Genomic DNA, 22,403 nt, shown 5'->3' with positions numbered 1-22,403 from the left:
TTGATCATTATTAAACTAGAAGGGGAAAGTCACTGGTGCGTCTGGAGAAACCACAGCTATATCAACGCTACATGATCAAATGACCTCACCTTTCATTTCGCCGCCATCGTACGGGCTGGAGTCATTAACCCGCACGTCACTCATACTGGGAATCAAGAAACGGCTCGAAGCCACCGTACAATCTCAACCCACTACTCAGACCGCTGGGTATTGTCTCCAATAATTTGATCTAGTCCCTCAAATCATCTGTGCTGCTTCAACAAAAAGTCAGGAGAAAGTGAGGAATGCTAAATGGGGAATATACTTAACAAAAGAGCAGGTGGGATAATCACATTCTGACAAATTTCATGTTGACCTAAAAAAACCATTAACGAGAAACTAGAGCCGAGTAAACTATGGTTTCATGAACTTTATTCTCATAAGAAATACATTTAATGTATAATAAATTAAATAACAAAAATAAAATGTTTCCAATAAATAATGAAGAATTCCTGACATTTACCAAGAATGTGGAAATTAACCAAACAATGTGCGGCCACATTCAGTATCACACAGCTTACACAAGATATGACCCTAAATGTGCCTTTATTGTAAATTAAAAAAAAAATAATCACTGCAGATCCATGATACAGCTAGATAAAGACAGTGTGTATATATATATATATATATATATATATATATATATATATATATATATATATATATATATATATATATATATATATTTATTTATTTAAAAAAGCCTTAAAATAGGCCTCTTTTCCAACATGACATTTTAAAGACAAAAAAGGTCACTGGCCCCAAGGATGAATCAGTCTGCTCTAACGAGGACAGAGGAAGCATCTGTCTCAGGCCGCTGGATCAGCAGGACAGCTTTGATTCACAAAACAGTCATAAAAACACATGGAGAAAAAAAAAATGGCACTCAAAAGATCATTTTGGAGCAAAACATAAGACTACTCCCGGTTCGGTTTAGTTATAAGGAAGAACCAAGCACGCTACTTGATGTCAGAGGGGAAAATACTCCAGAGAGAAAACATCGGCCCAGACAGCGAAAACAACACCGTTCACAGCGAACATTACAAAAGGCATTTCATCCTTTGGGTGAGGATGCAATTCACTTAACAACCATAAGTCATTCCGGTGTGATGCAGATAAAAACAGTGACACAGGGGGGGGGGGGGAGTGAGATACGAACTGTGACCAAAAAATAGATAAAACTGTGCGTCATGTGCAAATGGAGTGTAAGAAAAAGTGAAAAACAAAACAAAGTGAAAATACAACATACCTCCGGAGTCTCTCTGGAACGATCAACAAACTACTGACCCGTCAAGGGTTGCCCACTTTAAAACAGAAAAGGGGAAAGTGTCTCTCCACAACGACTCGTGGTCTTCAGAGGTGAAGGAATGCAGCTCATCGCACTGTAATAACGGGAATATGCACAAAGCTCCGGGACCTCGAGCCTACCAGCAGCCTGTGTGCACATACGTGTGTGTGTGTGTTTCATTCAAGAATTGCATGTCCAATTTTATGTGTGTAAAAAAACAACATGTTCTTTCCACAATGAGCATCAAACTCATTGAAACAAAAATATGGTACAGATTTGTGCACAGTGTGAGTGTGTGTGTGTGTGTGTGTGTGTGCAGCATTGGACTCTGAGGCATTGACATCCTGGCTCAGGCAGAAGCTATGACTCCCCTTGTTATATAACCCTGCATGTGGCCCTGCCTGGAGAGGAAAGAGTGGCGGCAGTGAAGTGGGGGGGGGGGGGGGGACTCATGTGAACACAGTGACTAAAACCGGGAAGCAGCGAGCAACGTGCACTTCTGTAGCTTCGTGGGCGTTTCGGAGAGGATGCTCGCCGTGAGCGTGATGGCTTGTCAGACAGTCACCATGTCAAACGTAACCAGTGTGTGTGTGTGTGTGTGTGTGTGTGCTGGGGGGGGAAGGGTTACAGGGCGACGCCGTTGGTCCTGTGCTCCGGGAAGCAGAACAGTGAGTTCAAGTGGCCGTCGCAGTAGTCGGCCGCCGCCAGAGGGTTCCTGCTGATGACCAAGTCCAGGACGTGGCCCGCCTCAATGATCAGCGGCACCGTGAGACAGCAGTCTAGGTCCCTGGTCCGGACCCGGTTCACCTGGAGGGGGGCGGATGAATTACTCGTCATGCTACAAAATAAAACAAATATGTATACCTCTAATATTTAATCTATAGAGGAACATGTTGACCTGGAAGGACCGAGTTAAGGTCGTGGCTGTTGAGATGTTGTTGATTTTTGATTAAGCAACAACAACAACAACAAAAAAGATGTTTAGATTGTTAAAGCAAGGGGCGTTTTTTCTAATGTGAAAGCCAACAAGCAAATTTCCCCTGTATGAAGTTGGGTTTACCTGCAGAATCCGGTCGAAGGGTTTTAACCCCCCCTGGTCTGCGGGGCCCTCGGGGCGGATCATGTTGACGTAAACACCTTTCTCCAGCAGCCCATCGGACACACTGAACCCAAAGTCACGGCTCTCCACGTCCTTCCTCATCGTCACCTGCAGACAAAGGCGACCTCAAAGTTACACTGACCACATTAAGATCCACGTGCACTATGTATAATTTAAAGATGAAAGATATTCTGACTTCGTGGTCATTCAATGTGGAGCCAGTTAGCTTAGCATAAACACCAGGCTTATGTAACGCGCATAAACAGGTTGCTCATTGTGTCCACTGTCTGTTTATACCAAACAGTCCTCACAGACACATCTCTCTGTGGCTTCGCATCCTCTTTTGATTTACTGGAGCTGTAACCGGCTCTCATGGTTCAACAAGACACCAGCTGAAAAAAAGAAAAAGGCGTGACTTTCCATGATGTCAAGTTGTGTGAACCCAAAACATTTACAATTTTTAAGCTGCGGGGCGATGACGCGGCCCTTTATTGGCGCACCAGTCTCGGCCGGACACACGGCGAGCCTGCATGCGGGCGCCTGAGGAGAGGACGCAGCCTAATGACACACACAGCGCTCACTGGTCAGGTGTCCACTGGGTCCAGTTACACAGGAACAGTGACTCCAATAAGAAGATGGAGTAGAGAGAGTGTGCTGAGAAGTCGCTTTGGATAAAAGCGTCAGCTAAATGATAAACATGCACACACATTTGTACTATAATTTTGAAATGATGACAAGGACACTGATGCAGTTTGGCTATTTGGTGTAAGATCATTGTGATGATCAATAGTGAACTTTGTCTGCTTGAGGTTTTTTTTGTGTCGCCTCCTTCCCTCGAAGCCACCACAGCCGGTTCCAACCAGAACCTGAGAAGTGTCTCCGGGCTGAACTACCTTGTGCAAGGCCAGAGCAGTGGGGGACGACGCGTCGGAGGTGTCCCCTCGTCCCCGGGACGGCGCGTCTCCGCCTCGGGTCGACGGGTTGAGGTTGCCGTTGAGGCCCTCCCTCTTGACGGGACTGATCTCGGGCTGAAACATGGAGTCGTCGTTGGTGTTGGTTTCCTCGAGGTACAGACTGAGAGCGCTACCAGTCATGGACGCCTGTAGGAGCACATCGTATATTATTATTATTATATTGTTATACACAGCACACAGTGCACACCGCCTGATTAAGCCCTTGCTGGCTCAGTCTCGTCATAACGAGACAGGGGGGGGGGGGGGGGGGGAGCCTACCTCCAGCTCCCTGAGAATCTCCGACTGGCCGCAGGTCTCGAGGTCCTGCAGAGCCTGGGACCAGAAGCTGTCTTCCTGGTTCAGGCTGCCATGGCAACGAGGAGGGCTGACGGATCTATGACAACGCAGGAACCACAACGTGAGAGCGGCCCTGGAGGGTCTCGTGGCCGGGGCTGCTTTCCAAAAAGGCAGCGTGGGAAATGCGGTTTTTGGGGCGGCCGGCTGGGGAGTCCCTCCGAAAGTCTCTCAGGACCACAGTGAGGTTCTTATTATTTTCTTTTTACTTGCGGTGAAACGGCTCAATTGGATAAAGCTTTTTAAAAAAAAAAAAGTCGTACGAAAGAGAGGTCGCTCACCCACACAAAAAGAAGAAAATTGAAAGCAAGTGACAGAAAAAAACAAAAACCAAGATAAGGCTGATGTATCCTTGGGTGCTTTTATTTTTGTGGAAATGTTTTTTTTGTGGAGGACACGAGGGGTGACAGAAAACGATGCGTCAATGTGAAACACCAAAGAGCTCGTGGGCAGTTAGTAAAGCAGATGAGAGAGAGAATACCTGAGAAAGAAGAGAAGAGGACAACACGTGAACGCACACAACATCAAATGAACTGTTTAAAGTTACTATGAGGAACTTCAGCTGTTGACCGGAATGATTTTAGTTTAATGTTTTATAACCAGTTAAATGTTCCTCACAGTCACTTTAAATGAAACAATTATTTTTCTTTACCGACGACTTAAAGGACATCTGAAACACAACAATGGCTCCCAAATTTACCGTTTTAATGTTGGGAGTCATAAACCACAGAAATGTGTGTGTTGCTATATTTTCTATAAGCTTTTCACATGCACTTAATGTAAAAACTTTACAGATACCTGTATGTCAAAAAAGTAAAGCATAAAACAATCAGATGTAACCTCAGTTTTTACTCCCCACAGAATATGATTTAAATGATACACACGTGCCCTTAACTAGTAAATCACGCACTTCAATCAAGATGGCGACAGGAAGGCACCTGCGGGACGAGGCACTCACCCGGGTATCTTGTCCCACTCGTCCTCGCTCATCCTCCCGTCGTACAGCGCCGCCCGGTGGACCAGACCCGCGGCGCCGGCTTGGCCCCTGGGATCGGCGCGGCGCCAGTCCGTCGGGTTGAGCAGCGCCTCCGACGCTTTGTGGAGGTACGCCCCTGAGGAACCACGGAAACACACCGACCTCACCGGAGGCGAGGCGGGAAACGGGTCGCTCGCGGAGGGCGGCGCCGCGCGGCGGGCCTCACCTTGGCTGAGGTAGCCCGCGTCGAACCCCGAGCTGTCCCAGGAGCTCACGGCGGAGTCGACGCTGGGCACGGCGGCCGAGTACGCCCCCAAGGGCTTGCTGGTCTTGCGCGAGTCGGCGAGGAGGAGGTCGTTGTCGTCCAGGTCGCTCGCAAAGCCCCCCCCTCGGTCCGCGGGCCGCCGGCCGTCCAACTCTTTGGAACCAAAGAGACATTCAAAGAAAACGTTCATTTGATCTGCCTCTTTGACCCGATCGTCCTCCTCCTGTGCAGCATATGAAAGAAGCTTGATTTCGGGTAAATAAATGAGTTGAGGAGGACAGACACCTACGGTCGGCTCGTTTCTTTATCTTGAGGGTGACGGACTCCCCGGCCACCTGCAGCAGGTGGATGGCCTCGCTCAGCGGCTTTCCTTTCAGACTGACCCCGTTGATGGCCAGGACTCGGTCCCCTACGTGGATGGCCCCGGTCCTGCGGGGGAGGGGGGGTGGGGACAAGAGGCCTCCCGTCAGGCTGCCAGCGCGAAACAAAAAAAAAGGAGGCGGATGCCTCGTCCGCACATTCCCTCACCTCTCTGCGAGGCCTTTCCTGGTGAGGCCAGAAATGACGATGGGGTCAAAGGGCTCCTCCGTGCCGGAGATGGTGATGCCCAGAGGTCCGTTGTACCGCTTCAGCTCCACCGTGTAGATAATGGAGCCCGACATCTCCAGCTCGTCTGCAGCATGCCGGTTGGACGGGACGCATCAGACGCAAGATCATAGAGACATTAGACAGGACATCCCGGCCCTCCCAGCGGACCCCCGTCAGACCTCGTCTGAGGGTCCAGTGGATGAAACACACCTGGTATGATTACGTTAGCTAGCAGGCTAGCCGAGCTAACCGTGGTTTAGGTGGCGTATAGTGCGCGGGACGATGCATTCAAATGAGACGTGAAAATGATCTTGAAAATGGAACGAGATCAAAGAATATTTTCTGAAATAAGGTGGGAGAAACTAGAAGGAGGCACTATAAGCATCTATGGTGTCAGTGAGAATAATGTGCTTCGCACTGTTCAACGCACCGATGTTGTCCTCGTCTTTCTGGATCCGGAGTTTGACCATGTCCTCGGCCTGCTGCAGGAAGTGCATGGCGTCCTCCATGGAGCAGTTCTCCAGGCGCACGCTGTCGATGGCCAGCAGCCGGTCCCCGGGCTCCAGAGTGCCTGTTCTACCGGGGCCACAAGAGAGCAGAGGACCTCAGCCACCCAGCGGCTTCCTCCTCCTCCTCCTCCAGGATCCCATGTGTGTCTCAGTGGGACCGTTGACCTCCTCATCAACACGGAGCCCTCCTGCTCCGCCCCCTGATCCACTTTGGAAAGCTCAGTCCAATTAGGTCAATATTACAGTGGAAGACTGCCCACATACCTGTGAGCTATGCTTCCTTTGCGGATGTCAGAGATGATGAGCGGCTTGCCGGGTTTCTTACTTGCTGGCAAAACAAAAATAAAAATGCAGGGTTTTTTTTAATTTATGATGAATAAAGGAGAGTAAAAGCATCTTAAAAAGCACTAAACACTCTTCTCATCTGTTCCACTAGCTCCGTGTTTCTGTTTATTTAGAGCACAGATTAATTATTACTCAGAGGTAATGAGCTGTGTGGCCTTTTGGCTTCATGGATCAGAGAGCATTGATCCGTTTGGAGAAGGGCCGAGTGCAGGTTTGTGGAGCAGCACTGCCCTCTGCTGCCCTCAACCCACCGCTGATGGTGATGCCCAGCTCCACCTCTCTCCTCTTGGGGAGTTTCACGTGGAAGGTGCCGCTGCTGGGAACCACAGACTCTGAATGGGACGATAAAGGGGAGATTAAAAAAAAAAAGAGGGAAGGATACAAACGTACTCGTAGGAGAATCTACCTGCAACGTCAAACTCAATCTCCACTGTGACCTTGTGGGCCAGAGCGGAGTCTCTGAGCAGCTGGTGGGCTTCTTCCAGAGTGCCGTCTTCAGTGGGGATCCCATTGATGGACAAAAGTCTGTCCCCAACCTGCAGCACCCCGCAGCTACACACACATACACACACACACACACACAAATATTGCAGTAGTTTCATCAGTGGACCGGTCGGCTCAGTCACCATTATGTTAGGGTTCATATAAAATAAATACAAATGAAAGCGAATTGTAAAAGAATATTAAATAAAACATATTGTTATAGAAAGATGCTGAATAATCATTTCAACAAATTAAATGGATCACGTTTCAGCTTGTTCTGCATTAAACAAGTATTACAATAATTGATCAATACTGTATGTTGATTTTTGCCCCCACGAAAACAAAAATCAAAAAATGCCCATTGATTTTTTTTTTGTAGAACGTAACATCTTGAGCTTAGACTTGCTTTATTCCTGCATGTACTATTATTATTATTATTATCTATCCACCTAATGCATTAAATCATGAAGATCATCGTCCACACAGGTGTTATTCGGTTTATCCTGGATGATAGACATGTGGTGGAAAAATAAAATAAACTCCTTATTGTTGCATTGAATAGAACAAAGTAGAAACGTAATGTCACATTTGACCCAGTTAGATGATCAATGTTTCACCTTTAACCCATCAAGGGCTGAGTCCACTGAACACTTTCCTTTCTCGCAAGAAATCACCTCCACAAAGAGAGACCTCTTTAAAAAGAGAGAAACCCTTGATATCACACGTGGAAACCAGAGCCCTGATTAGAATGGCAAACACTGTCAAGTGATGTTAACTGCATCAACATCAGCAAGCGACGTCACTGCTCATTAAGCTCGAGCGCAGGATGAGAGCCGTCAACCGCTGCTGGACCAATCGAGTGACAGGACGGGACGGGAGGGGAGGGGACGGGCCCCCGCGGCGCAACAGAAACCGTCATTAACCTCACGGGACAAAAGGAAGGACGCAACACACCGGCTCGTGTGTTAAATTAACTCACAGTCTCAATCGATACCAACCAGGGTTTAAAAAGGATAAGATCATGATAAAAACAGCTGTTGCTGCAAAGTTTCCATTTAAAATCTTAAAAGTCATTTTCTGCCCCCCCCCCTCCCCAACCCGGTGTCTCTGGATATTACCTCTCGGCCGGGCTGTCGGGCTCGATGAAGCGGATGACCGGGGGAGCGGACAGGCTCTCCGTGGCGAAGACGCCCCCCTGCAGCTGGATCCCGAAGCCCGTGAGCGGATCCCCCCTCAGGAAGACCTCGCTCGTCTCCACGTGGAAGACCTGCCCCCCCGGGCCGACTGAGCTGGACACCAGAGACACTGGGAGACAAAAAAAAAAAGGGAAACGCGGAGCAGGGTAAGCAGCAGAGACGACAAGGAGTCAACAAAACATGAAAAAGAACGTCTTCTTTATAGAAGGAGGTTGAATGCGGAGTCGTCTTGGTTTTGCAGGACAGCGAGGAAGCAGTTGACCTTTAGCCCTTGACCTGCAGCACAGCAAACCGGCGTGTGGCTTTAAAGCTCAAACTGACCCTCAAAGTCTGTCATTGACTACTTGCTTCATTTAGTCTGCTAACGAGCAAAAAAACAATCCAATGAAAAACGGTCCATTTGGTAGAAAAAGACACACGTGAGCTCTTGTGGTCCTTCTTCTTGTTCCTCCTCTTGGCCGTGGAGCCCCGCGGGCTGGTGGGGGCCACGGGGGGGACGGGGCACGGCAGCGTGCTGCTCCCCTGGCTGCTGAAGCCCGAGGTGGCCGTGGAGGAGGGAGAGAAGCCCCCGCTCGCCGCCGCCGCTGCAGAGGAGGCAAAAACAGGGCCGCAAACGGTCACAATTCACCACGTTCCCCTTTGTGTTCACATCACGTGCACGCCTGCTGGGGGGGGGGGGGGGGGGCATGCAACGAGAAAAAAAAAAAAAAAAAAAAGAACCATGGCGGAGTATACCTCCTGGGGGGGGTGCTGCTGTCACTAGTGATGACTTACGCTTGCAGTGGTCCTGCTGGTTGTGTGGGTGGCTCGGGCTGCTCCATGTCTTGCCGTGGCCGCCATGTGGGGGGGGGCAGTAGTTGGTGCTCTGGTCCCAGTGGTGATGGTTGCTCTTCTGCACCTTGACTGCAGGAGGCCAAACACGCCCACAACGTCATGCTTAAAAACCTTCAAAATCACGCTTTCATTCCCGTGCCTAAATTTGTCCCACCCCCAGGACCGTTTCAGAGGCCAGTAATTGATATTTAATGGGGGTTTTTTTCGTCACGGTACAATAGATTAAATCCCGCGGTTTAATGTAGAATGAGTTAGACACACACAGCGGAATTGGATGGATGGGATGCTGTGTGCCCCCCCTCTCTTACTTTTACCAGCGAGCCTCCAAAACGCTCCGTGCAAACCGGAGATCATCTTCACGAGTTAACTTTTCACGGCAGGGTGTGAGCGAGCTCCCCGCCGGGCGCGGTGACGTCATAGCGGGCAGCAGGAAGTGGGGGGTGGGGGGGGGGACCTGATTGAGCGCAGGTGCGAGCTTTGATTGCTCGATCCCGATGGAGGGAGGGGTCCCGCCCCTTTGATTGGCAGGCGGCTGTAAACGCGTTTTGATTTGATCCCGCGAGTCGAAACTCGTTTCTGTCGACACGCGCACTTTTGGACGGAGCGGACATCGCGGAAATGTTAATCTCATTTCCGCTCGTGGAAACGGGCCGCGTCGCATAATTAACTCGTCACACGTGACATTAATCCCCGCCGCTTCTTCGTTTCTAATCTCGCACCAACTTGCTCGCGCGGACGGAGGATTTGCTGCAGACAGTGAGGACGTTTTTTCACGGGGAACCCAACGGTTAAATCCAACGGCGCGCGATCAGAAAACAGGCGGGAAGAAAACGGGTCTCCGTCACACCTGCGAGGCCCTGACGGCTTATGTTAAGCCCACCCGGGGGGGGGGGGCTCTCAGTGAAAATGGTGCTTTTTGATCGACGCTGGCAGAGAGAAACATTAGCTGCTAATCTCTCTGCAGCCATATCAGTCTTATTAAATCCCCAGAGCAGATTAGACAAATTGCATCTTATAATCATGCCTGATCCTCAGGGAGGGAGAGAGAGGGAGGGGGGAATATCACATTATCATAACGTCATGGCGCCTAATTCAAGAAGGGGATCGTTATTAAAAGGAAATGCCAGAGGACGAGCTGCAACAACAAGTGTAAAATGCAGATGGAGTGTTTCACAGTCATGGGGGGGATTTTTGTGTATTTCCTCTCTTCGGATAAATGAATGTAAAAATAAATCTGTAAACAAACGGCTGGAAGTTCGAATGATAAAAAGAGAAGCGCTGCCGACTGGATCTGACAAGAGGATGAAGAGAAACTGGAAGCACTAAACGACTTCTTATTGCCTTCGTCACGCTGCACGGTCCCCCCCCCCCCCCTCACCCCTCCTGCTCAGGGCAAGGAGCCCCTGCAGCTGCTTAACCCCCCAAACAAGAACATGATCTCTGACAGAGAACCACCTGACTGGTTTGGTCTTCTGTCAAGTTAATACTAAAAAAGACTTCAACAAAACAACCAAAAGTGAAGATGATCTTTGCCCTTCTCTTGCTCTTCTGTGTCTGAGCTCGTGTACCTGCCTATATATACCGTCCTTCTACCGCCTTGCTCTCTGTTGCAGTGCGCCCAGATGTTTGACCTGTACGCGCCGTCGCCCCACCCCCCCCCCTCCCCGGGACGTACCCGTGTCTTGCGGCCTGACAGGAAGTCTGCCCTGACTGGCCGGCAGGATCTCCAGCCTCACGAGGTCGCAGGTGCTGGCGAGCAGCTGCGTGGCCTCCATCAGGGAGCAGTGCTCCGCGCTGGTCCCGTCGATCGACAGCAGGATGTCGCCCGCGTGCAGAGCGCCACATCTGGGGGGGGGGGGGGGGACGTCAGGACAGTTGCTTTTTTTCTTAACTCACTCTAAAGGGTTAATCGGGCTGCTCTGTTTCACCTTTCCACCACGCTGGCTGGTTTGATCTTGTCGATGATGATGACTTGCTTGCTGCGGTACGTTGCCGTGGTGAGGATGATCCCCAAGGCGGCCGAGGGGCCCTTCGCTATCTCCACCAGCAGGGGGCCCGAGGCCTGCTGCACCGCGTCTGAAACGGATAACACAGACGTGTGAGATTACATCTGAACCAGAGACGGCAACATTCAAACGTATAACACCCAATCTTCACAAGCCATCAAACACGAATAATCCGGATTAATCTTCACTGAGCTACTTTGTTTAATTGAGTTCATCCTCATCCTGGTGACACGTGTGGTTCAGAGGTGCAGCGCAATGATTTCTCCAAGACATTTACACCACAAGTCGGGATCCTCATACACAGTAGAAGAAATAAAATACTGAATTTGCTGTTTTAAGACGGACATGAGGGTGTGTACCACCAGATAAACATAACTAATGTATTATAATTAACATAACACACTGTGAAAGGGGTTAAAGTGGAGACAAAAACAGGAACAGCCCCCAGAGCGCCGTTAGCAACCTGTCAATCAGAGTGTAGCCCCGCCCTACAGCGTTTAATTCTCTTGACCTGAACAATAACAAAGATATATATATATATATATTATTTTGTCTGTTGAAGGACGGACGCAGTGTGGTTCTTAAGCTATTAACAAGAACTTCAGCTCGGACTGAAAAAATGGGGTTTGAGTTTTTTCCAAATTTCAGCTCTAAAATGTCTTGCACTTGTGAACCCTCTGAAGTTCTGCATCCCAGGATTCCCACACACGGGGATAATGTGTGTCAAACGTCCTGGGTGACCTGCCCTAGTTTGCAAAGAGCAGAGTTTTTTTTTTTTGATCTTGTGGAGAATTAGTCACCGTGACCGAATGGAGGTTTTAATCTGCCGTGAGGTCCTGTCTTCACTGAGCATATTTCACCACTTCTGAGCAAATGGCGAGGACGCGTTTGAACTCAAAATAGATTGGATTCGCTCTGTAAACTCGCATGTGGATCTGTGTCAGATGTTATTCCTGCTTTGGAAGTTTTGTGTCACCGAAAATGTGTTTGAAACAACACAGGTACCGCTTCGTTAAGACGGCCATTAAGTCCGTTTACCTCAAATACATCTCTACACGTTGAAAGGCATTGTGAGACGTCACACTTTGAGTGTCATTTTTAGATGTTCTCGATCAGTTTTCCCAGGTCAGCATCAAAAGTAAACGTTCAAGTCCCCGCGAGGAGCTTTCGTTTTGTGTTGATTCTGGCGGCCCCTGTGGACAACGCTGGGAGTGCTTCGAAGCGCCGGCGTCCCTTCAGAGAAGCTCTCGTTTCCCTGCACCAGGTCTGACTGGTTCTGCGGTTTGTCCCCGCGGGGGGTATCTGGTGAACCTTCACGATTTGATCTGATTGAGTCCGACGACACCCCCCCCCCCCCCCCCGAAGGCGTCGATAACAAGCATTAAGAATCACTGTGTGGAAATGTAGTGTTGGCCTGGCAGAGGGAGAGCGAACAAGAAAAAAAAAAAGATCAAACTCCCCCAGAAATAAAAGGCCAGCGGCTGTTAAACAGGTCACTGGATGACATTTTCCAAAAAAACGCCCTCCCACACACCTACTGCTAGTGTGCCATTTGTTACGCAGCCTAAGGTCCCCACTCCCGTGTTGCACTGTGCGTCAGCTCACGTTGTGTTTTGTTGTTTACTTCACCGGCCAAGTAGACTGTGAGTGTGAAATTGGCTTACACTCTGTGAATCATTCAAATTATTTCCCGTTGCCCCACATGGATGCAAAATATATATTTGGTTATCTTTGCCGCACATTATCTGTGAAATGAAATCCATGTCGTAACTATTTTAAGCTTTAAAATAAAGTAATGCCGTAAACGGTGAAAAGGTCGAGACACAGCGATTAAAGGTTCACTATTCATTCATGATGAATAACACTAAAAAAATGAAATAATTATTGGCTGTATTGACTGAATGTTCTCTTTAATAATTAAAAAAAGTATTCATTTAGGGTATGACAACTGTTTCCTGATAATATTCTTTCCCAGCGATGATGCAGGAGTAGAGAGATGCACACTATTATCCATCCACCCTTCCACTGATGAAGTGAGCTCTCCCCTGATGGCGTCTCCAGCACAGACGCTGCCTCACATCCACGGCGTTATTTGCCCTCGGAGCAACGCGGCCCCACCAGGCCTCCACGTGCGTGAGCATGTGCGTGCGTGCGTGCGTGCGTGTGTGTATGTGCGTGCGTGCGTGTGTGCTCACCCATGACAGAGACGTCGTACTCGATCAGGAACAGAGCCTCCTGGCCGCTCTGCATCAGCACGGTCAGAGCGTCGGCGTGCTTCTCCCTGTTGAAAGGCATCCCGTCGACGCTGAGCACGCGGTCTCCGGCCCTCAGGGTTCCCTCTCTGCGGAGGGGGGGGGACGGGGGGGACAGAAGAAGAAGGGACATTTCACGGGACGATCACCAAACCGGTGGCAGTAAATCGCCGCCTCGTTCCACACGAGGTGCGACGAACAAGGAAGGAGATAAGCACCCGTAAACGTGTTTGATGGTGAATTATTTATTTTGGTCGCTCTGGTTTTTTTGCATGAAGCGCGGCGCTGCTTTCAGCCGCAGGACGAGCGGAGCCCTTTCCTGCTCCGAAGATAACATGCAGCCTCCGTTTCATGCAAGAGAAGTAATGTGCTTTGGATTAAACGTACAATCGTTTTGCAAAGGCGGATCGAGGGCGCGCATAGATGCATAGAGGCCGCGTGAATAGACAGAAACACCTGTGACCTCACCTGTCGGCCGGACCTCCGGGCCGGACGTACGTCACCACCAGAGGACGAGACCTGCGCCAGTCCTCGTGGAAACCTCCTGGAAAAAAAGAACATTAATCATTGCTAAAAAAAAAAAAAACTACCTTCAGGGAAGGATTTAAAGGTGGCGCCCACCTCTCATGACGAAGCCGAAGCTGTTTCCCTCCTTGTGTAAACACACCTCGATGGTTTTGGTGGAGAGGCCTGAGGGGTTCTGGACTGAGAAATGACAGATTCAGAAGAATGTTGTCAGCATAGAAAGCATTCCTTCGACATTTTGGTTTTACCTGTAATTGGGTCGAATCAATGAAGCATTGTGGAAATATGTTAAAATCATCTCGACGGGGACATTAATCTCATGAATGTGACACGTGTTAATGATTCAAGTACCGAGCCGCCCCAATGCACTAAGGGCGCCCAATAAGTATGGATCTGCTGCCTTGCATGGGGGAAACATGTCTAATTAATTTGAACATGTCTATAACCAAAAGACGTTCCGGTGTATTTGAAAAGGTAAAATCGTTAAACATCTATTGGTCTCTAGGCGCTAAGCCTCCGTGGGTTGACGCGGCTTTCTTCCATTTCTCATTTAGTAAAAGAGGCCGTGAAACGGGGTACGTCTTAGGGCGGGGCTACTGTGATTGACAGTGTCTTTCACCTACCGAATGGGGGCAACTCATACTCCACCTCCAGCACCACCCGCTCCCCGATGTTCTTCAGCAGGCTGATGATCTCATCGTGGCGGAGCTTCGACAGGTTGATGCCGTTCACCGACTTGATGTAGTCTCCTACGTTCAGCTGGTCACTCCTGTGGGAAGTCACAGACAGTCCATCTTCTAGCTCATTTATCGGCCCTAAATCTCCCATTTCTACCCTCTAAACTCGCTGCAAATCACCCCGTTTGCCTCCAGGATGGACCTCAACCTCTAACCTGAACTAAAGCCCCGGGCCGTGATGAAATGATCGGAGTCAACACCGGATCTCTTGAGTTGTACATACGTGTGTTTTTTAGAGGTCAAAGTGATCAACTCCTCTTAATCAGTTCAACCTGGTTTGAAGAGCAAGTGGCTGGAGGGACGGACATGAGGTCACAGCCCAGTCACGGCTCCGCGTGGACCTTTGAGGACACATTTGAGGAGAGATATGACGGGTCATAAGTGGGGGCAGCGACCTCACCTGGCAGCCAGCCCGCCGGGCCGCAGGTTGGACACTCGGGGCTTTCCGTCCTTGTCGGAGCCCCCGGAGATGGTGAGGCCGAGGCTGCTGCCTTCCCTCTTCATCAGGTCCACCGTGGTCACTCCTCGGTGCTCCTCAGCTGACAGGCACAGGGACAGATCCACAGTCAGCATGAGCGTCCGCTCGACAGGATGAGACCCAATACCCCCCCCCCCACCCCCCCTCCTTGATCTCTCACACAAATGCCCTCTGACACACGGCCGCATACTTTGTTTTCTCACATTCGCTGTCCTATCCTTGTTCCTTCAAATCTCTCCATCTGAGTGAACCCTTGAGACAGTTTCAGGAGGAGGAGGAGGAGCAGGAGGAGGTCGGTTTTATTAATAACACTTATTACTGATAAAGGAAAGAAATGCAATGCTTTATTACACAAAAAGAGGCTCTTTAATCTGCTCATCAGACCCTGGAGTGAATTTGATTGACGCTGTAGCTTTATAGTTTCGGGGGGGGGGGGACTCATTCTGTCCAGGTTCTGCTGTGCTGTTCAATCATTCTGGGTGAAGTGTGGTGTACTGCAAACGACAGGCGTGCCACACAAGCAGTTTTGATTTTTCCACCGTATCTAAGCATTCGCAGCCGTGCAACATCAAAACGAAACAGACACATCGCACGAAGACAAAAACCGCATGACGCAGACGAGAGAGAGAGAGAGAGAGAGAGAGAGAGCTGCACATGTCTCTACCTGAGAAGCTGCGCCTGTAGGACGAATGCGATTGGTCAGCTCCCCCGGCCTCCTTGCTCCCCTTGGAGTACGGCCCCTCATCTGAGGAGACGGCAGGGAGGTAAAGGTGCTGTTATGAAGCGCTGCGGCGACATGAACCTTGTGACAGACTAACACGTGTTAGCGCTCTGAACTGCACCCCAGGTAACCAGGGGTGGAGGTTCGTCTCTCTTTAACAGCGAGTGAAGCTCAGAAAATACATTTTGGGTGCTAAATTAAGTGTGAGGTGAAGAATTTAAGGATTGTTAAATCAAACCAATAAAGAGCAAACCGTTAATATTCATGTAGAACCAGAGCGGTGTTTGGACTGTCGTCCGTAGCCGTTGGGCTAGCACAAAAGAAAACGGCTATTGAAGATGGCTGCCTTGTTAGCACGTTAGCTTGTCCGGAGGGAACGTTAGACCCAGCGCAGCCGCGGCTAGCGAGCTAACTAGCGGAATGCTAATTAGGCAGCTTTCATATTGCTATCCCTATGATGCGAGTAAAGTGTGCGATGAAGTTGAAGGAATTAACGGACTAAAGATTTTGATCTTTTTCAACGATTGTGTTGAATATATTACAAATATTTTCACACAATATGAATATTGTGGGGCAAAAAGCAATGTCCATTTTGAAAGGTTGATTTGCACAACAAATAAAGGCATCAATGTCTCTGGGATCAGAAGTGACCTGTCAATCACAGTAAGCCCGCCCCATAGGAGCACCCCCCCGCTTTATGGCCTACTTTACTCTTAATGGAACATCATTCACTAAATGAACATCATGCTGTATTGAAGAAACTCCTGTTTACAATGTTTACTGAGGGAATAAATCCAGAGAGAAGTAGAGACATCTTTTTACGACCTGCTTTCTCTCTACAGATGTTCAGTAGAGATGCAGGTTTTAAGACTTCCGCCTCATCTTCTCTCATCAGAACTGGACTTTTCCACGTGAACAAACTCAAACTGAGTCAGAGTGATCAGCCTAAAAAAAGAGCCAGGAAGGTTTTCCCACGTCGTTTCCATAATCCTATTAAAGGTTGAGGGATTTAATAAAACGCACTTATCCGTTTGCAGCAGAGACCCTTGAAAACCATCAATTTAACACAGGAACACGTTAGTGGGCGAGCGTGATGTATGCAGCTAAGACTTTTCCCGAAGCAACAGCATGTGGTTAATAGACTGTTCGAGGCACCGGGAGAAAAATCATGAATTTAATGTCAGTTACAGCAGCAGCTGCGCAAAGGCCGGGAAATGTTCAGTCTGCTCTGCAGGATGTTTTATTCTTGATTTCTCATACTTACAGTGCAACCCATTACCGCCCCGTGTTAGTGCCTCGCGCTACAGGCTCTAGAGTTCTCGATTTGACTCACAGACCCGTCAAAACCAGAAGCTTTGTGTGAGTTGTGTGAGTAGAAATCAACAGGCTTGTTGGTGTTTCAAGTAAATACTCCTGTTTACGTGGACTGCAACTTAAGCGATCTAACAAATGGAATCAGGAGGACTGATGAATCTGAACATCCCATCGTGACCCATCCGAGACAACCAAATAATGATCTGCCTCCTCTTGCTCCAAAGGTCGGAAATGAGACCTGTCATCGTTTAGGGGGCGTCGTCCCGGGGCTGACAGTCCATCGATTTGACATGAAGAATGACGTCACCCACCCCCCTCCCCCCACAGCCCAATCAGTGCGCTGATATGTGAAGACCGACTCCGGGGAGAGCCAAGACCTCGGAGGGCATTGAACACACCGCCGTCTCTCTGCCTTGCAGCATGTGGAGACGAGGCCTTCAGCGGCGGGTCCTCTGACCAACCCCCCCCCCACCCCCCCCCCCCCCCCCCTCCCTCTGACTTTCTAACCTGTGGGCGGGCCACCGATACAAGCAGCGAGGGAGGAGAACATCCTCGTGAACCAAGCGGCGTGACTCAGACCTCGATGACCTCACGATGGGACCCACGGATAAGATGTCATTTCACCCAAACGCACTCAAACTTCGCCGCACAAACGGCGTGTCCAGTGGCCGCCAGGCATAACCCGAGTGAGTGACACATCACACACGCATCAGGCCCAGTGGAGGGGAGGGCGCGGGGGGGTCATAATGAGCCTTGAATAGCCACGCCGGGCTCCGGAGGGGCCTTGACGGTCCAGCAGCTGTCACTGCAGTCAGAAGGCTGAGGGTGACTCGGGGGCTTCGGCACGTGACCGAGCGGCCCGCTGTTCCACCGAGGCGTCCTGCGGTCGGCGGCGGCGACCTGGACGGAGATGAGATACGGGGGGAGTAGATGCACCCCCCGCCCCCCCGCCCCCCCCCCAGAGTGACGAACAACTGCCCTGCCTTGGTCCTCCTCTCTCTCCTCCAGAAGAGCTCCATCTGAAGGAGCCGATTGTGGGCGCCGGAAACAAAGCCACCGGATCTGGACGCCATGAATGCACGGCGAGTTAATTAACTCCTTTTTGTGTTATTCAGGGCACTGTGTGCGTCCCCGGACCAATGGGAATGTAGGTTAAACAAGGGGGGGGGGGGCTCATGGTGAAAAGGAAATCATACCGCTATTTTCAGATGGGGAACTTTATTTATATAGAGGGTTGCGGGGGGGCGCTATTCCTGCCCCAATTACAAATGGCAGGGTACCCCCCCCTCCCCACGCCCCCCACCCCCCAGAGCCGCCGGGCCGAGTCCACTGACATTTAAAAAGCTTCCCAGCCAATCAGGGCCGTATTACACGCATTCTAGTGATTCTACACGGATTTAGCATTACATCCACATGGGTTACAGATTAGAACAGGTGATCCAAGTGACATACCCCCCCCCCCTCCCCCCCCCACGCTGTCCTCTTACCAATGCTGTTCCTGGTGTCTCTCCTCAGACCACACAGCATGGCTGGATGCTTGTGTCGGTCTGCTCAGCCGGTGACCTCTCTGATCTCCAGCGGTGGAGCAGAGGCGCTGAGGTCAGAGAGTCTCAGCGGCTCACACGGAACGCCATCATCGTGTCTTCGCCCCCCCCCCCTCCTCGCACAAACCTTTCCTTAACCTTTGTCCCCCCCCCAAAAAAAACAAAAGCGGTGAGGATTTGAGCTCCAGATGGCGGGTTCAGATCCTCGGAGGGTCTGTGTAGTTCTAGTTTAAACTTGCCGACACACAGAACAGATGCCGAGGCTTCTTCTCAATCCTCAAACATCTGAACCTAACAAGCTTTCGCTTCTGAATCCGTCCAATCCACAGCCGGCGCAGCGCTGGTCCTCTTCACGCCATCTCGCCGCGGTTCCATTTTTGAGCTGCTCTCTCTGATCAGTCGTCCTCTTCATTCCAGAGGGTTTAACATCCTCTGCTCATACACTCACAAGAGCGCACACGCGACCCGCCTCCTCTCTGCTGGGCTCTCTGTCTCTCTCTCTCTCTCTCTGCCTCTCTCTCTCTCTCTCTCTCTCTGCCAGAGGGGTTCAGTGAGGCAGGCACACACCATAATCACTCCCTCCCCCAGCAGCACATGCACACACACACACGCACTCCATTTTCCCACTAAGTCAAACACCCCTCGTTCTCACATCCTTAAACCCCCACACACACACACACTCAACCCTCTGCACAATTAACACCACTTGCACATTCATTGTCAGACTGCACTGTGTCACCATTTTTACTCGCGTAGAATTTGAACCCATTTAAACATTTCTCCTTCACTTTTTGGCAGGGCTTGTATCTACATCTCACACATGAATAAAGGAGAGCAGAGGACCACCTCCAGCCCTCGTCAGATGTATTACATGCAGATACGGAAGCACAAAAAAGGTTTAAGAAATGCGTCCCTCCCCCCATAAGGGCCGAGGTCTCACGCGCTGAGCCCCCATGAGGCCCCTCCACCATAACACAGACCCTATGCTGACCGCCCCCGCATGTGTCCGACCATTTGCCACCCTCTCCCCCCCCTTACCCCCCCTTTAGAAACGACACCTTTCCTACCACTGCTTGTTGCACACGTTCTTCCTACCAGGGGCCCAATTAGTCGGCTGCTAGTGGACACACTCGCCGGTGTAGATAATTTCCTCAGAGACTTTTGTCCTTTATACTCGCTTTACAAAGTGGCCTCGCGCTGTCTTTCCGAGCGAGACTAATTAATTTCCAGCAGAAGAAAGCTGGTGAGAAACGCTGTGCTGTGTTGATACGACCCCCCCCCCCCTCCTGGAGCGGGACAACAAACGGCAGGTTAATGCAATAAACATTGAATCTTTTTGCTGCTCCTCGAGGCCACGTGTCAGCACAATCGCCCGTGTCAGCACAATCGACCAGCAGCGAGTTACATCATAAAGAGATAAAGATCAAGCAGAGGATGATGTGGTCGTGTTCACTATCTAGTCCCCCCAATGTTTGCTGGATTACTGTTAAATATGAACCCTTCTGAAATAGCCTCCATTCCCAATAAACACAAAGAATGTGTGGCATTTCTCCTGCCGTCGACCCGCCGCGCTGCCCCCTCGTGGCGCTCAGCTGCAATTGCAATTTAAAAAAAGTGTGATGAGTCCAAATGACTAATTCTCTCCTCGCGCATCATCGGGGTGTGACAAAGAAAGGAGGAGGATGCGGAAGAGGATGAGGATGAGGATGAGGATGTGTCTCACGCACTCACACACTTTTGAGGTCTGTAAGAAAAGAAATAGAAATATCTAAACTACCTTTTCCAGCAAGACAAGAAATATTTTCAAATGAAATTAAGATAAAACAGAAATTCTTGCAGCTGAGAAAATAAATATTAGGTGGCTCTACATTCTGAGATATGTATAAATAGATATGTATAGATTACTATAATGCACATTGAGACAAAGTCAGTTAGAATCCTCTTTGCCTGTGTGTGTAATGTCTTGTTGACAATTTTTAGCTTTTGGTTTTAATAGCATATCCTTGATATGTTCATGTTTTTTTCCATATGATTAAACCTCTTTTACCATTATCAACTCGTATTACTAATGAGTATCTCTTTAGAATTTTTGTATTTTTGTTTTTCACACCTTGTTTTCCAGTTATTTGGTTGAATACATTACTTATAATCACTATTATTCTTATTATACCAAGAGCCATATTTCAGTTCAACACGCCTGCTGCACAAAAACAAACTGTTTTTTAATCAATTCAGTTCATATGTTTAATTTTGGGGAATTACTCATAAAGATAAACTCAAGTTCTGATGCTAAGGCAACAACACGAGTGTGACGTGTCCAACTTTAAAGCTCTCTGAACACATCACCATCCCTCTGAAGACCCCCCCCCCCCTCCCCCCTTACCTTTGGTTCTCCCCCTGATGACACCCAGTCGACACCTGAGAGAAAACGAGAACATCCTCCTCTTCTCCCCCCTTGGGGGGTCCACCTGGGGGAGGCCGAAGGAGAGCTGCTGCGGGGTGAGGCGCCACTTCCCGAAGGCCAGCCTGGCGGACATGTTCATCCTTTTAAGACCAGTGGACAAAAGGAAGTGATGACTTCCGTCCTCTTCCTGATTCTCTCACACCCCCCCCCCCCCCTTCTCTGTCCCTCCTTCTCTGGACGACCTCCAGCCCCCTCAGGTGATCCCTCCGCACCAGTAGACAGATGCACGTTGTTGTTGTTGTTGATTTAAACGGGAATAGATTCGTGTCCATCACTGTGCACGTGTGTGCTTCGGTAACGCGCACACAAACAGCCGCGAGCTGACTGGATGAGTGAGTGCTGTGTTTTTATTTTATTTTTGCATCTCTGGCATCGCGAGGCGCACAGGGAGCAGATGGCGCGCGCCTCGGGGCTGTGGCGCGCGCAGCTTGTGCGGCAGCGCGCGCTGGAGACTTGCTCTGCGGGGGGCCGAGTGTGCACATTACACCGCGGAGATGAGTCCGAGGAGAAAGGCCTCTCTAGTCCGCCTGGACGCGGGCAGACACACGGTCTGCTCTGTCCGTCACGTGTTTCCAAGATTCTCCTTGGACAACAAAAAAATGCATGAATCCAACCTTCTAACGAGTAGTGTTTATTTAAAGGAGCAGTCCGCCAACTTCACACATGGAGAGGAGGACTCGTCTATTTTAAGCATTAAAGGTACTTCTTAGGTCCCCTTTGTGCAATGATACGATTCCATTATGTTGTTATTGCTTAAAAGTACAAGGACAACAAAATGCAGTTTTAGCATTTAACCAAAGTGAAGACAGAAGTAAATGTGTATCATAGTCTGCACTCACAAATTAAACTTAACTACAGCTTGTCCAAATACAAGACATTCATACTTTAAGGACTTGATAGGCACAGAAGCACCTTCAGCAAGAAACTACAACCCCCACAATGCACTGCGGGAGCGGCTTCTCCGTGGCAGTTAAAACTTTCTATTTATTCATCCTCACGTTAATGTTTTACTTGGTATTTGAAGCTGCTGACACATCTGGCAACATGTTCATTGGAATATAAAATAATCATTTCCATATCGGAGTCTTGTATAGCAGCTGAGGGCAGATTAGACAGGCTGCAGGTGTGTTAAAGTTTTTTCAGAAGCAACAGGTGAGTAATAACTTACTCCTCTCACTACCCGGGTCAAGTCTCCTTCAGGCGTGTTCGCCCCTTTGTTCCATTGCAGCATGCAGCCATCTGGAAGAGAAGTGGGGAATAACCCCCCTCCCCTCCCCGAGGGAGAACTAGACCAGCTGTGGAGCCAACGGTGGAGGACACCAGCTCACGAGAGCTCTTTACCAATACTTTCATGTCCGAGAGTAAAAGAAAAACAAAAGCATGTAACCAAAAATCCAAAACTCTAAAACGAGCCTCTTGCATAACGAGTAATG

General features: G+C 49.5%; 1 protein-coding gene across 4 annotated transcripts; it reads right to left on the bottom strand.

Annotated features, from left to right (window-relative positions):
* Positions 1 to 394: 394 nt before the first annotated feature.
* On the bottom strand, positions 395 to 21,557 carry LOC119222693 (glutamate receptor-interacting protein 2-like). Of its 4 annotated transcripts, XM_062562383.1 has the most exons (24): positions 20,890 to 21,551; positions 15,592 to 15,672; positions 14,850 to 14,988; positions 14,336 to 14,481; positions 13,809 to 13,892; positions 13,656 to 13,731; positions 13,131 to 13,276; positions 10,858 to 11,005; positions 10,605 to 10,774; positions 8,870 to 8,998; positions 8,515 to 8,679; positions 8,018 to 8,204; positions 6,823 to 6,968; positions 6,668 to 6,748; positions 6,336 to 6,399; positions 5,993 to 6,138; positions 5,503 to 5,647; positions 5,264 to 5,403; positions 4,936 to 5,127; positions 4,692 to 4,845; positions 3,659 to 3,773; positions 3,320 to 3,526; positions 2,388 to 2,534; positions 395 to 2,134 (listed from the first exon to the last, which is right to left on the bottom strand). In XM_062562383.1, the coding sequence occupies exons 1-24, from the start codon at positions 21,047 to 21,049 to the stop codon at positions 1,952 to 1,954; spliced, it is 3,351 nt and encodes a 1,116-aa protein (XP_062418367.1). In that variant the 5' UTR covers positions 21,050 to 21,551; the 3' UTR covers positions 395 to 1,951. The 4 variants fall into 4 exon arrangements, with proteins under 4 accessions (XP_062418367.1, XP_037335406.2, XP_062418368.1 ...); XM_037479509.2 differs by having other exon boundaries at positions 4,692 to 5,127; positions 20,890 to 21,554; XM_062562384.1 differs by lacking the exon at positions 20,890 to 21,551 and adding an exon at positions 18,450 to 19,402 and having other exon boundaries at positions 4,692 to 5,127.
* Between the last annotated feature and the right edge of the window lie 846 nt (positions 21,558 to 22,403).

Source organism: Pungitius pungitius, chromosome 1, assembly GCF_949316345.1.
Source record: "Pungitius pungitius chromosome 1, fPunPun2.1, whole genome shotgun sequence".
NCBI lineage: Eukaryota > Metazoa > Chordata > Actinopteri > Perciformes > Gasterosteidae > Pungitius > Pungitius pungitius.
Note: the sequence above shows the minus strand (reverse complement) of the source record. Positions and strands in the feature narration are given on the sequence as shown.

Excerpts from the sequence above, each read along its gene's own strand:
- LOC119222693 (XM_037479509.2), bottom strand. The coding sequence starts at position 21,049 with ATGAACATGTCCGCCAGGCTGGCCTTCGGGAAGTGGCGCCTCACCCCG. Across the intron at positions 13,893-14,335 it reads GTATGAGTTGCCCCCATTCG|TCCAGAACCCCTCAGGCCTC; the intron begins GTAGGTGAAAGA and ends GTCATTTCTCAG. Across the intron at positions 5,128-5,263 it reads GATAAAGAAACGAGCCGACC|AGTTGGACGGCCGGCGGCCC; the intron begins GTAGGTGTCTGT and ends TTGGTTCCAAAG.